General features: G+C 33.1%; 1 protein-coding gene across 1 annotated transcript; it reads left to right on the top strand.

The window, feature by feature from the left end:
* The first annotated feature begins 451 nt into the window (after positions 1-451).
* On the top strand, positions 452-12142 carry LOC134256666 (SAP domain-containing ribonucleoprotein-like). Its single transcript, XM_062739349.1, has 11 exons — positions 452-598; positions 720-819; positions 3712-3734; positions 4678-4745; positions 5856-5946; positions 6303-6373; positions 6925-6970; positions 7815-7886; positions 10997-11068; positions 11412-11492; positions 11811-12142. Exons 1-11 carry the CDS (start codon positions 563-565, stop codon positions 11850-11852), a joined length of 702 nt encoding a protein of 233 aa, XP_062595333.1. The 5' UTR covers positions 452-562; the 3' UTR covers positions 11853-12142.
* The last annotated feature ends 1566 nt before the right edge of the window (positions 12143-13708 follow it).

Genomic DNA, 13708 nt, shown 5'->3' with positions numbered 1-13708 from the left:
TTCTTTAAAAATCTTCTTATCAAGAATAGCAAGGCCATGATTGGTCATTGGACTACTTTTGGAATTAAACTTTTCAATAATAAATCAATTTCTACTTTTCCGAGCCACAGTGCTCGGGTAAGCGATGTGGCCCATGGGCCTCTTGTTAACTCGTTCAAATTAAATCACACAATTACAAAGGGGAAAAAATGATTTTTTTTTTCATCGAAAATGGAATAGACACGGTTTTCATTTTTTCTTTAGATTGGTCACACTTTCGTAAACATTGTAGGTTGGCATTATTAAAGTAACATGTTTATATATCAAACACATCATCAACATGTTTTTAAAAGTAAAATGTCAATTGACCTAGGTGTTGTGTCACTGAGCAATTTTGTCTAGTGTATTTAAAATTGGCAATTTAGACTAAATCCATTGAATTGTCGCTGGTACTACATTTACCGAGCCCCTCCAAAGAGAAGCTCTTCAATGTTTGAAGTTAAAAATAGTTTATCAAATATTAAAACTGTAGCCGCGATTATTTTAAGAATTTTGCATTTACTTACCTATAAATAACTTTAAAATGTCGCTTGCCGAGGCAGATATTTCAAAAATGAAGGTTGATATCAATTGTATTCATTTCCTCATTTGCAAGCTGGCACGTTTATTGTATTCATATATGTGCTCGTTTCCATTTAGAATTTCCTCGGATAAAAATAATTTTTATTTTATGTGTATAGGTTGCTGAACTGAAAACGGAACTAAAGAAGCTTGGGTTGCCAACAACGGGACAAAAGACGGAGTTGGTAACTAGACTGAGAGAAGCCATACAGACAACTGGTAGGGGAAACCGACAAATTAAGTTACCTCATATTGTACAGGTCCAGTACTATCTCCGGATTTAGCTATATAGCTTTAAATAGCTATATAGCTTTATTAAGCTATTCAAAATAGCTTTATTTAGCTATTTTTATACAGCTTTTCACAAAAGTGTTTTTTGCTGAAAATAAACAAAAAGTCGCATGTATTTGACTCTTCATATTTGTACTATGGGCTATCAAAACAACAACCAAAATCAAAGATAGTTCTACCTTTGCAGCTTTTGAATACTTTTAAGGACAGATGATACAAACAAAAAATGGATGCCTGGATTGGTATATATTTTGTGGCCTAATGTCATTGCAAATGATGCAAAAAATAAATATCTAGAATATAAAGAAGTTGTAAACTTTCTGTGATGTTCAAAAGTCTGCCCTTCTGAAACCATCCTTATTAATCTATACAAATATTTTTGACTTCAAATTCAATTTTTGTGCAAATTCGAATAAAAAAATAAAAACTACGCGGCGAAAGTTATTCATTTTGCTCATTTTAACATGACCTAAGTTGTTATTTTCAAATTCTTTGACAAAAGTTTGTTTGTATCATCTGTCCTTAAGCAAAAGAGAATTTCTATTGTTAGACTAACAATCCACTACCTTGGGTGCCTTTAGGCAATATTGCTTCTTATTGTGCTGAACTGTTACCAATCTATTATCTTGTTGAACATAATTGGTCTCCATTATAATATCATTGCAGAAGTAACTGCATCAATTGCTTTATATAGCCCCAAAACTTGTAAAATTTTGAGTACAAAGTCTCTCAAGGAGACGTAATTTGATGAGTGAATTTTACATGCATTATTTTAAGAAGAGTTCAAAGTTGTATATCATCACTGCACCAAGGTGCGCTTTTTTGTACATACTGAGAAAATTACACCTTTGAGAAAAAAGTAGAGTAAAATAGCTAAATTAAGCTATACTGAATTGCATAATAAAGCTATATAGCTATATAGCTAAATCAAGAGATTGTACTGGACCTGTTGTATGGTAAACATTTTACTAGTTCCTTTTGAAAATTTAATCTTTAGAACAAAGATAACCGAACTATTCTTAATATGTTTTACGGTGTGACCGTTGGGGCGAGCGCAGTTGTAACATCAAAACACTTAAAAAATATTGATCAGCCACAGGGTTTTCTCACACCACTATTTTGGACTGGGTCGGGGCTGTTCAAATTTGGAAAATTATCGTCATTTTGGGAAAAGTTGGATAACCAACATTCTTGAAAAAATACTCAAATTTTGCTTTTCTAGAATTTTGTCATCAATTTAATTCTGGTTTTGAATACACAGTTAAACAGTTCAAACTTTTTATTATATGTCTTTCTGAGTGATCGTCGCTAGTCACATAGTCCCGAATTTCCTTGAGCACATGGACATTGTTGCTTACCAATAGAGCCTGAACATGCCCAAGCGGCCATGGGTATTTTTCTAGGTGTAGCTTACTAATGTTTAAATGAAATGTCTATTTTTGAAACCAAAATGATGTTTTTGTCGATTTTCATGACAAGATACTCTGCACTTATAGTTACACATTTTTTATAAAAACAATAACCTGGATCCCTGAACCAGTTTACGAATGCATTTGGCGCGAACTAATTCATAATCGTACCTAAAACTTGTTTGTTTCACTTTCATTTGCAAGTGTATTTTGTTTAGGGTTTTATGCAATTGAGTTTCATGAACTTTTTTAAATTAATATTTCGAATAGAAATTGGGAAATTTACACCTTTCTTTTGGGGAAAAGGTACCTTTTTTGCATTGGGAACGGGGCCGAATATCGGCCCCAGATTTAGAGAATCGAGAGCCCTGAGCCACTTCAACCATCAAACCGCACGAGAAATCTTGACTAGCTGCGACGTCATGTGACGTCACAGAGCTTGTCGGAGCTAACGGAGAAAGCCGAGCGTCGGTTAAAGCTTTGGATCTTATGCAATTATGGTCGAAAAACAAATTGCAGAGTTATTTTTTGTTTAGAACTTTGATAAATTTCTACAAACTGAAAGCCTTATATGCTTTACATTATTATTTAATTTATTTATTCATACAAAGGACATTGGGTAGTAAAAGATTTCTGGGAATATTTCACAACAAAATTTGCCTGAAGTATGTACAAACTCCATTACGAATTGACCCCTGAACATTTCATAAAAGATAGATTACTTTTACTGTCATGAATGCTTTTCTTCTACATGTTCTACTTAATAAGCCAAGAACAGCATAAATTAAGTTTTTTTCAGATACCAGTAAGTTTACAATAATGAGAAGTAAAGTATCAATAACTGGTGTAAGATACTGATGAAAAGCATAATCAGGGAAAAATAACCCAAATGTTGACATTTAATAACTTAAACAAATCATTTAAAAAATAACTTGTTTCCATGATGCCCTTGACTGAAGATTGATTTGGTTATTAAACATCACATATTCAAGCACATGGCTGGTTTTTTCACAGATAACAAGGATACTTTTTGGTTTGTTTGGCTCATTGATGTGTCTGACTCAATGCCACATTGTGTCTGTCACAATCACTCAAACGCTTTATGTATAAGTATTTCTCACTGATAAATATTTACGCACTTTACTGATTGCGAAATTTTTCAAGGGACAAATACTGAACATTCAGACAAAATTGAAAAACAAATATTTATTATCGTAAATTTTCTAATCGCCATGCGGGCTACTTGAACATAATTTTAAGTCACCCACATGGAATCTTAGTGCAAACTGACTGGGTGACTGTTAATTTCAAACCCTGATATTTGTGTAGAAGTCATAAGTCTACAGATAAGTGATAAGAAGGATCAGATGTGCTATTCCCTTCAAAGTAACACAACGTTTTTCTCTTTCAGATGACATTGAGCCTGAAGAAGAGGTATGGCAATAGCTGCAATATTTTTTAGCGTGGGGGGGGGGGGGAGAGAGAGAGAGGCTGCCAAAGAGAAAAAAAATTACTTACCGGAGAAGAGTTGAAGTGGTGGGATTGATTTTAATCAAAGTTCACAGTCAGGCCATCTTAAAATAATTGTTTGGTTGCTCTCTCCTGACGGACTGACTAAGAATAGATGACCCAAAACTTTATTTGTTACATTCCAGGACACAATATTTTTTTCTTCTTTTTATTCCTCTCATGGATATCCTGTCAGCAAATATGTTGAAATTTTGGGGGAATAGATTTTTCAGTTGACTTATCCCCACATTAAACTTACCCTGAGTCCAGAGAGAACAACTTAATTGTTGTAAGAGAGCCTCCTGAGCAATGTATTTTTGTCCTGTGTACTTTCTACAGTAATGGAATGAGCATAACAATCTCACGAACCTCACTAAAATGTTTCGCTCGGGAATAAAAGTTGGTTTACAGTAAATACAAATCAGTATAAAAATCAATTCAAAAGTTAAGGTTTTATTATTTCTCTAAGATACACTTAAATTGAACCTGTCCTTTAAAGCAGTGAATATTTTGAATATGTTTAGATGTCTTATGTATATTTAAAAAAATTTGTTTCTAGATTTTGATTTTTCTTATTATTATCAAAACTAAAAGGTATTTATCAAAGAAGAAGTCACGTACCTATCTACCCACCTTGAAAATGTAAGTCATACAGACCAAAAAAAAAATTTAATGATGAGCTTGGGAAGTGAACTTGTCATTGTTTTTTTCACATTTTCATGCCTAAAAGTAAAATGTTGTCTTGCTTAATATTAATTTCTACTTATTTCTGTTGCCATTGTTTTGTAATTGAGTAATAATGTTGTCTTACTTAATAATAATTTCTACTTTTTTTCTATTGCCATTGCTTTGTAACTGCTGTTTTTAGGGAGATGATGTTCTGCAGGATGAAGAGGAAATTATTCTATCTGGAGACCAGGATCTTTTGTCAGAAAGGTACTCCTCAATTATCAGCTTTATGTCCTCAAATATCAAATGGAATTTAATTTTAAATGTCCTCAAATATCAGCTACATGTCCTCAAATCTCAGTTAAATGTCCTCAGCTGAAATATAAATAGGTACTCCTCAAACAAATATCTAGAATGTCCTCAAGTATCAGTTAATTAGTCTTCAAAACAAAGATTGAGCAGCCAATCAGAATACTCGGAATGATTTTTGTATTTCTCTAGTGTGTGTTGCGACAGCCAATCAGAATGCTCGGAATGATTCCTGTACATTTCTCTTGTTATCGGCCGCAGCAGCGGCCGATCTATTTGTGGTTGTGTTAGAAAGTGAACATGGGGAAATGAGACTTATTTTTCATTAGTTCAGTTAAATAATTCTTGATTGATAAAAATTAAAAATCATGAGTAAAATATTTTTTAAAAAACTTGATTTAATATTAGCATTAATTGTTGTTATTATATTTCAATTTCATTATCATTTCTCGTCAGATGATTGATAATTTATGGTTATATAAAAAGAATGTACAATAAATACTCCGCGGTTTGGGAGTGTGTAAGATATGAAAGGAAATCGCCATGATTTTCCGGAAAATATTGACGTGATGAAAGTGCATGGTGAAAATCAACACAGTAAAAATATTGTTTTGAATATGCTCTAAAGCTGCAAATAATGCAAAGACATTTCCCTACATTTTGCATCTCGGCTTGCAGCAGAGACTTAGAACTCTGCAGAAGCCATGGGCATTATCACGTGACAAAGATCCAGGGTATATCAGCACGTGGTTTATCTTGAGAGGCCTACATCATTTTCAATAAATTCTCATCATTCATCATTGACGTTTTTTTTTTTTACGGCGATAAAACTATTTATAAGCAAATGCTGTAAAATGTCTATTTATCAATTTTTTAAAATTACTTTGCTTTGAAGATAGCAAAAAAAAAAGAATTCAACCATTTCTCCTTTGAATATCTTGACGTGCTTTCCTTGCATGTGGAATAATTTTTTACTGCTAAATTTTGTTTGCGGCCGATTTGATGCTTTGCATCAATTTAACTTGTTTGTATTGTGCCAATCAGAATACTTGGCTTTGTGTTTTACAGCAAGTCAGAGTCAAAAGAAGAAGCAAAAGAGGAGGTAGAGAATGTGAAGCCAGCAACCAGTGTCATCTCCACCAGTGTGTCGGAGGAAGATGTGAGTAAAAGGTCATAGGAGAACTACAACTGTCAAGGTCATGAACTTTAGGTCAAAGGGCATGAGTCAAACTGGACACAGGAAAATCCTGACTTCCCAATATCTTCAGAACTTTTTCGTTGACAAATTTTAAACTTGGTACATTGGCTCTCATTTAGAAAAGTAAAAGCATATTTTTTACCAAGACATCATTTAATAGATTTTATTTTTGGTAATATGTAATGTAGGGGATACATGTATGTTGTGTTTTTGTTATAATGGAATCCTCTAAACACTATACAAGAAGGTAGAGTTTTAATGTATGTCTTAAATATGAAAAGTTACGATATTTTCTTTTTGTTAATTGATATCTTTAGAGGTTAAAGAAACGAGCAGAGAGGTTCGGGGCGCTGAGTGAAGAGCTGAAGAAGAAAGCTCGAGCTGAGAGGTGAGAGATCATCTATTATAAAAATATTTAAAATGTTTTACATTTCATTATTTAATTCAGTGACATGGAAATAGTAAACTAAAAGAAAAAAAGGAACAGCAGGAGTCAATCTGTCATGTGTTGCCTGTTGTCTGTAAATTTAACTTCAACAATTATGTGTTCAAATTTTCAACTTCTTCATAAGAAGTACTTTGCCAAATTTCAACCAGACATGCAACAAAACATCTGTGGGGATTTAAATTTGTTCACAGAAAGTGTTATGCTTTCTCTCAAAGGGCGGTACACGTTGTAATTAAAAGAAGTTTGTAAAAGAATATTTGGCATCTCTTTTAATCTTCTCAAAAACCACAGGGCAAGAAAAGATGAAACTTGTATGAAAACTTCTTACGTACTATAGATTCAATTTAGTTCTTACATGTATCATAACCCCTCAGGATATTTTGGGGCCACACAAGGGTCACTGAAGTGTAATTAATTAAGCAGCTAATACACCTTCACATTAATTTTGTAGATAATGCTGGTTGATATGTAGTCAATTTCTTATTTTGTAGATTTGGTACCTCGAAGCCCAGTAATGGAAAGATCACATCAAATGTTGTAAGTAGTCTGATTATAATTGCCTCCCAGTGACTGTATTTTTCAATTTACAGTTCACAAATGAAGATCACCCAGGTCTGTCACATAGCTTGTATGTTTGAAGAAGCTCACCACATGAAAAAATATGCATGTGTGCAATTTTGTGTGATTTACACAGCAGTTACAATCATAAACCAAAAAACCATTCCTTACAGAGAAGGCTAAATTATATGGGTGGGGGTTTAAAAATAAAAGATCCCCCCCTACATTTCTCTCAGGAAAAAGTCATTAACAAAAGTACACTAGAATATTGAATTGTTGTTCCTCTACGTTGTTATGTTTATGTTACTGTTTTTGTCACCCAGTCTTGATGTCAACAGTTTAGTATGAGCTTCTATGTGACACTGTATGCATGTATTTCTACAGTAGAACTCATTTATTACGAACATGGATATTAAGAATTCAGGATATAGTGAAGTCATCTTGGAACTCCAGCTATATATATTTATTGAATTTCTTATACGGTTATAACGAATTACGGATATAGCGAAAAAATTTCATAGGTCCCAACGACTTCGTTATATCTGAGTTTTTCTGTCATGAAAATATGATCAAAAATCCATTTTATATAGTATTGTTGTTTTAAAAAAAAAATAAGAAAACGCAAATTTAAATTTTAAGGATTCCTTTTGAATTCAAGCTTTCAGATTGATTGTTTGACGTATGTATTCACCCAAGTGACCAAACTACTATATGTTACATGAAGCAAACACACCTCTGAGACAATAGCATAGGTCTATAGCTTCACTAAAATTTCACAAGCGATGCATTATAACAGAATTAAAATTTTGATTTTATTTTACAGGCCACTGATGTAGATAAGTTAAAGCAGAGGGCCGAGAGATTTGGGGCGGTGGTAGCCCCTGTCTTATCTAAGGTAGACAACTCTACTTATGCCTTGTTAACACTCTATTTAGGGAAGGCCTTTCTCTTTACACTTTACTTCACAATATCCTATGTATTGCTGTAATTCGTGCATTTGCTGTTCTTCGTTTTATTATGGCCCCGCAAGGATTTGCGGGTGCCCTATAGTAATCACTCTGTCTGTCCGTCTGTCTGTCTGTCACTCTTCCGTCCACAAATTTTCTGTTTTTTATGCCCCCCTTCGAAGAAGGGAGGGCATATTGCTTTGCTGCTGTCCGTCGGTCTGTCGGTCCACTTAGTTTCCGTTCATTTTCTTCACAACCGTTGCACATACTGAAATGAAATTTGGTATACCGATTTATCAGAAGAATATCTAGGCCAAGTTCTGTTTTGGGTATGATCGTGCCATTTTTTACAGAGTTATGCCCTTTGGACTTAGAAAAATTCTAATTATAATCTATCCATTTGTCCTTAAGGAGATTTGAGTGGACATGTATCCAGTTAAAGATAATTAATGAGCTTAGTGTGGGAAGTTGGGCATCTCTGATTATGTGTTATCTATATCTCCTGAGAATTCGACAACAGAAGGAAAGATCTCTCTTCTCTAATTTTCTTAATTGTAATTTATTGCCTCTCAAAACATTTATTTACCAGCCTTTTAAAAAAAAAAAAAAAAAAGAGTGTGATAGTTAATTGTAAAATTAATTTGTTTTTTTATATTATATTGTATTTATATGTTTTTTTCTTAACAGTCAATTTACAGTGTCATGTTGCACAAAGATGACAAACAGTTCAAATTCATATTTTCAATGTAATAAAAGATTAGGATTATCAAACTTTGTCAACTTATACTTCTTGGGTAGACGGTGTGTCGCACACAAAAAGTAGGTCGCTTTGACCTTTAATAAAGATGCTATAGCCGAATATGGAAAAATCCTGTCCAGCTCATAACTAGAAAACTATTAGACCTCGAGCTTTCAAACTTGGCAAAAGTATACATCTAAGGTAGTAAGTGTGTCGCGGCCTATTTCAAGGTCACTGTGACCTTTAATTTAAGTGAATTTAAAAAAAAAATTTAAGTCTTTAAAATTTTAAATTTCATAATCCTAAAAAATGTAAAGATATAGTTGTATCCTTATTAAAAAATGTTAAATTCAGTAAAAACATATTTTTTCATCATATACTTTATAGCAATCTGTAACAAATGTCAATGTGTTTAGAGGAATTCAGTTTGTCCCATGGGCATAATTATCAAGCACTGGTCAAGAAGAATTTTGATAGCAGAAATGTGCATGTCAAATTAGAGAGAAATTAATGAGTTTATCATCAGGAGCTAACTCGTAGTCTCTAGATCTGATCATGCAGCTGCTTAATTTATCTCTTGGGAGTTAGGCAAAAAGAAATGGCCTCATAGTTGCTTGTGTTAATTAAGAGTTCTTGATGGCTGTAGTCCAGATAAAGATTTTACAAACATCTCTTGTTTCTAATAACTTTTTTTATGGTTGCCCAATCAAGTTCAAATTTGGTATGGTAGTTCAGTAGGCAGAAATACATATTTTGATGCTAAGTTTGGTTCTCTATGTCTTCTGGTTTGGAGCTGGGGTGGTGGGGTAGATTCCTTAACTATGCATAAGAATGAATGGACAACTTTTTGTATGGTTGTCCCATCAAGTACAAATTTGGTATGGTAGTTCAGTAGGCAGAAATACATATTTTGATGCTAAGTTTGGTTCTCTATGTCCCATGGTTTGGAGCTGGGGTGGTGGGGTAGATTCCGTAACTTTATATAAGAATGCATTGGCAAAGAGAGATAACTGCTGAAGATGTTCCCATTGTAAACTGAATGCTGGCTATGAGTCCCTTGGGATTAATTAGCTTTCCTCCTGAAGAAAATCCAGAGCATCATCTTTATCTGTCACTTTGAGATTAATTACCATCTCTGTCTGCAAATGAAGTTTGTTTTGAAGTTAAATCAATTTGGAATGCTATGAACACTCTGAAATGTGGATTTAAATATAAATTTTTATAATTTATTTTTGTTTAATAGTTATGATTTCATTAAATTCTAAAAACAAGAAATAGATTAAAGAAGATTTTTTGATTTACTTTTTTTCACTTTATGTTAATTGATTTTAAAGGTAGTTGTATAAAACCCCCATTCTATCATTAATACTGAAAAAGTTCTTATTGTAACTTTAGAAGAAAATGATGAGAGAGGTACAATTAATCCTTTGGGATTAATTATCTAGCCTGCTGCAGAAAATTTAGTAGGCTTTTCTTTATCTTTAAGATTAATGAAAACCTTTATCTGCAACTGCTGTTTGTTTGAAGTTAAGGTCAAGCCTTCATGATATTTGCATTCATTGAAGGCTGGCATTCTATATAACACAAGCTTCATAATTGTTTAAATATACATTCAGTGTTAAGTTATTCTTTACTGCCTAATGTAAATACAAGGATATTATTTTCAGGTTTTTGAATATTCAGGAATTATCTTGAAATTTTAAGAATACAGTTGCTGTTGCTTATTCTTCGTACATTTTTCAATCATTCCGTAAGCTGCACCCTCATAATTCTACCCCATGGTGGGGCCGTTGCTGACTGGTCAGTTTTCTAGTTCATGCTGTTGCATTTAAGACCTTAATCATATTTTTTTTTACTGTTAGTAATGTTATGTTTAAATAAGAACTAGTATAGGTTCATATACATTTACTTGAAATTCAGTGTATAATTTACAAAACAAAAACAGTCTTTGTGTTATCTTGAAACCAACTGGATCAAGAAAAATCCAAGATAAAAACTTAAAGATATTTAATTATTCAATGTAATACAAAGAATCCCATTGACTTTCATGTATCCATGATATTCAAGATATTGATGTTGGATATAGACAGGGGAATTCCTCAGGTCTTAGGACAACCCTGCATGTTTAGACATGCATAGAATCTGAATTATAAACTACAGATTTAAATAGAGGGATAAAAAGAGTTTTAAAAAATTATGATTTGATTTGTTGTGTGTGAAAAGAATTAGACAAAGTGATACAAATAAACACCAACACTCTATACATGTAAAAGTGAGTTAGTGACTGATGACTTGATTTATCTGAGAATCTTTCTGTAGGTAACAAACACAGACAAATTAAAGGAGAGGGCCGAGAGGTTTGGGACAGTGGTAGCACCAGCCTTATCTAAGGTGAATCAAACTTGTCATAAAATCATATAGTTATGTCTTATCTAAGGTGTGTCAAACTTGTCATAAATCATTTAGTTATAATGTCCTTATCTAAGGTGAGTCAAACTTGTCATAAATCATTTAGTTATAATGTCCTTATCCAAGGTGAGTCAAACTTGTCATAAATCATTTTTTTTTATTTTCTTATCTAAGGTGAGTAAAACTTGTTCTAAAAACATTTTTAAAATGTCCTGAGACTCAAAAAATTCTAACATACAGTATAACTTTGTTATCTTGAACTTAAATCTTTTCTGATCCCCTCACAACATACATGTGAATTAAATCAAACAGTTTTTTATTCCAGTCAGCGGAACAAGAACAGCTACTGAAGAGAAAGGCTAGATTTGGGGTCAGCGGGGGGTCAGGGTCATCGGACAGCGCAGAGGTCAGTAAGCAGTGTCCTGTTAAAGCTTGACCTTTTGACCTTAGCATCCATTATCTGTCATAAATGACCTAGATTACGTTGCTATAGTAAAAGGTTGACCTAGATTATCTTGTCATTCAAAATTGAGAAAATTTGTTACAGGAGATGATATTTATCTTTCTTAAAACACACTTGATTTTATTTGATCAATCACAGATTTTATTTGTATTTCAATTTATCTTTATTTAGATTTCACAGAAGAAAAATTGTTTTTCACTGAATGATTTGACTTCATTCTGTATTCTAACGTTGTTTTTAATCTGAGTGAATCTTTTGCAGGCTAAGAAGCAAAAGAGAGCGGAGAGGTTCGGACTGACGTAGCTGGTTCTTTACCACATCTGTGTTCTCTATATAGGCAGTACATGTACCATCAAATCATGGTGTGAACGAGAGGGGTCATGGGAAATTTGAATGAACTTTTAGTCATATCTTCTTAAGTCATTTACAAATAGGGATGATCATATTTGTCTTCTTTTCATTTTTCATCATCGTGACTTTTCGTAAGTCAGAAATACACGGAGATTGGCCCATTGTATAGATGTTTTATAAAGAGAAAATTAATTTTTTATTTGTGTATATGCCTTCTTTTTAATAAAGTTTCACTTGTGTAATCATATCATTAATATGAAATGATCATCAATAATGCAATGAATTACAGAAAAATTTTAGTTCATGTTTTAAAATAAATAGATTTGTTTACTTATGATGTGTAGAATTATATATATCTGTTCTAATAACCTAGTACATGCATACAATAGAGAGTTTGTATCAATTCTCTCCAGTGGTTGCCCATGTTGTACAGTGAGGGAGTTCAAAGTTCAGATCTTACTGTTGACATGGAGACCAGTCCTTCAAATGAGACTGTTAAAACTGAGGTCTCATGTCACAGTAGGTGCTGGCAGAAATAAGATCTCTCACTTCATAAAGGCCCTGAGTGCCAAGTAAAAAGATGGGGGAACAAGGTGTACAGAATGCCTACAGCTTCAGACATTAAGAAATCATATTCAGTATGTGAATTGAGTATTTAAATTCAGTTCTCAAAATTGAAATTATGAGAAACAAACATTTTCTGAAAGAAAGAAGTTTTTTCATTATATTTGGCAAATAATTTCAATCTCTGTGGTATTTTTGTAAATTGTAGAGATCATACATTAAGTAAACTTTAAGATTCGAAGAAAAATCAAATAAAGTTAGGATATAATTGAGATTTAATTTTTCACTTCTGAATCATGTCCGTCGCACTATAGACATTTCTTCCACCTTATTTCCACTCTTCCCCCATCTTCTTTCTAGTGAAAAATTCTCAAGAAGGACATTGAACAACAAACAAGCAATCTTCTCCAATGATATTGAGGTACAGTGGACCTTCAGATATTCGGATGCTTCAGTATCCGGAAGACTTTTCATCAGAACGAAATTTGTAAATTTGTCTTGTTTAACTGGTGATTCAGGTATCCGGACGCTTCACATATCCAGACAAATTGACTGGGAACCAAAGCGTCCGAATAAATGAGGCTCCACTGTACATGTATTTTGGGTAGTGGGTAGGTAAGTTTTCGGTCCTTGTTCACATAACCTATTAACCCTAGGCCCAGTTTTGGTATAGTCCATCTCATTTTCTCTGACCTTTCTTGTTAATAAGGAATGGATTTAAAAGCTGCTCAAGTTATACTGGGATTACCTTAAAGTTACGTAAAGTATGAAAGCACTAGCCCTATCCCTTTAAAAGTAATGGTCAAGGTTTACTTTGTAAAAGATAGTCAAACCCCAAGCTCAAGGTCAAAGGGCCAAAATTCTTGGTATCGAATGAAGGGTCCTCTTACAAAGATTACATAAGTAAAGTACATGTATGATATCGCTGGTCCTTAGCGTTCAAAAGTTATGGCCATGATTAAAGTTTTTTCATAAGTACAAAAATTCCTAAGGTCAAGGTAATTGGTACATCCAGTAGAATATGGAGGCCCTGGTCATAACCGTTCAGAAGTTATGGCCAAGGTTAAAAATTTATTAAAAAAAAAAAAAAAAAAAAAAAAATAAGGTCAAACTCCAAGGTCAAAGTCCTTGTTATAAAATGATAGGTCTTAATTGTCACAAGAATTCAATATGAGAAGTATGAAAGTACTAGGGTCCGTGTAACACTTAACAATTTAAATTTCTAAAACGATTTAGAGTTTTAG

The sequence above is a fragment of the Saccostrea cucullata genome, unplaced genomic scaffold (assembly GCF_032062105.1).
Source record: "Saccostrea cucullata isolate Sc308-1 unplaced genomic scaffold, CSIRO_AGI_Scuc_v1 ctg1776, whole genome shotgun sequence".
In the NCBI taxonomy this organism is placed as follows: Eukaryota; Metazoa; Mollusca; class Bivalvia; order Ostreida; family Ostreidae; genus Saccostrea; species Saccostrea cuccullata.
The sequence above is the reverse complement of the archived record's forward strand: the minus strand, read 5'-3'. Positions and strand labels throughout refer to the sequence as shown.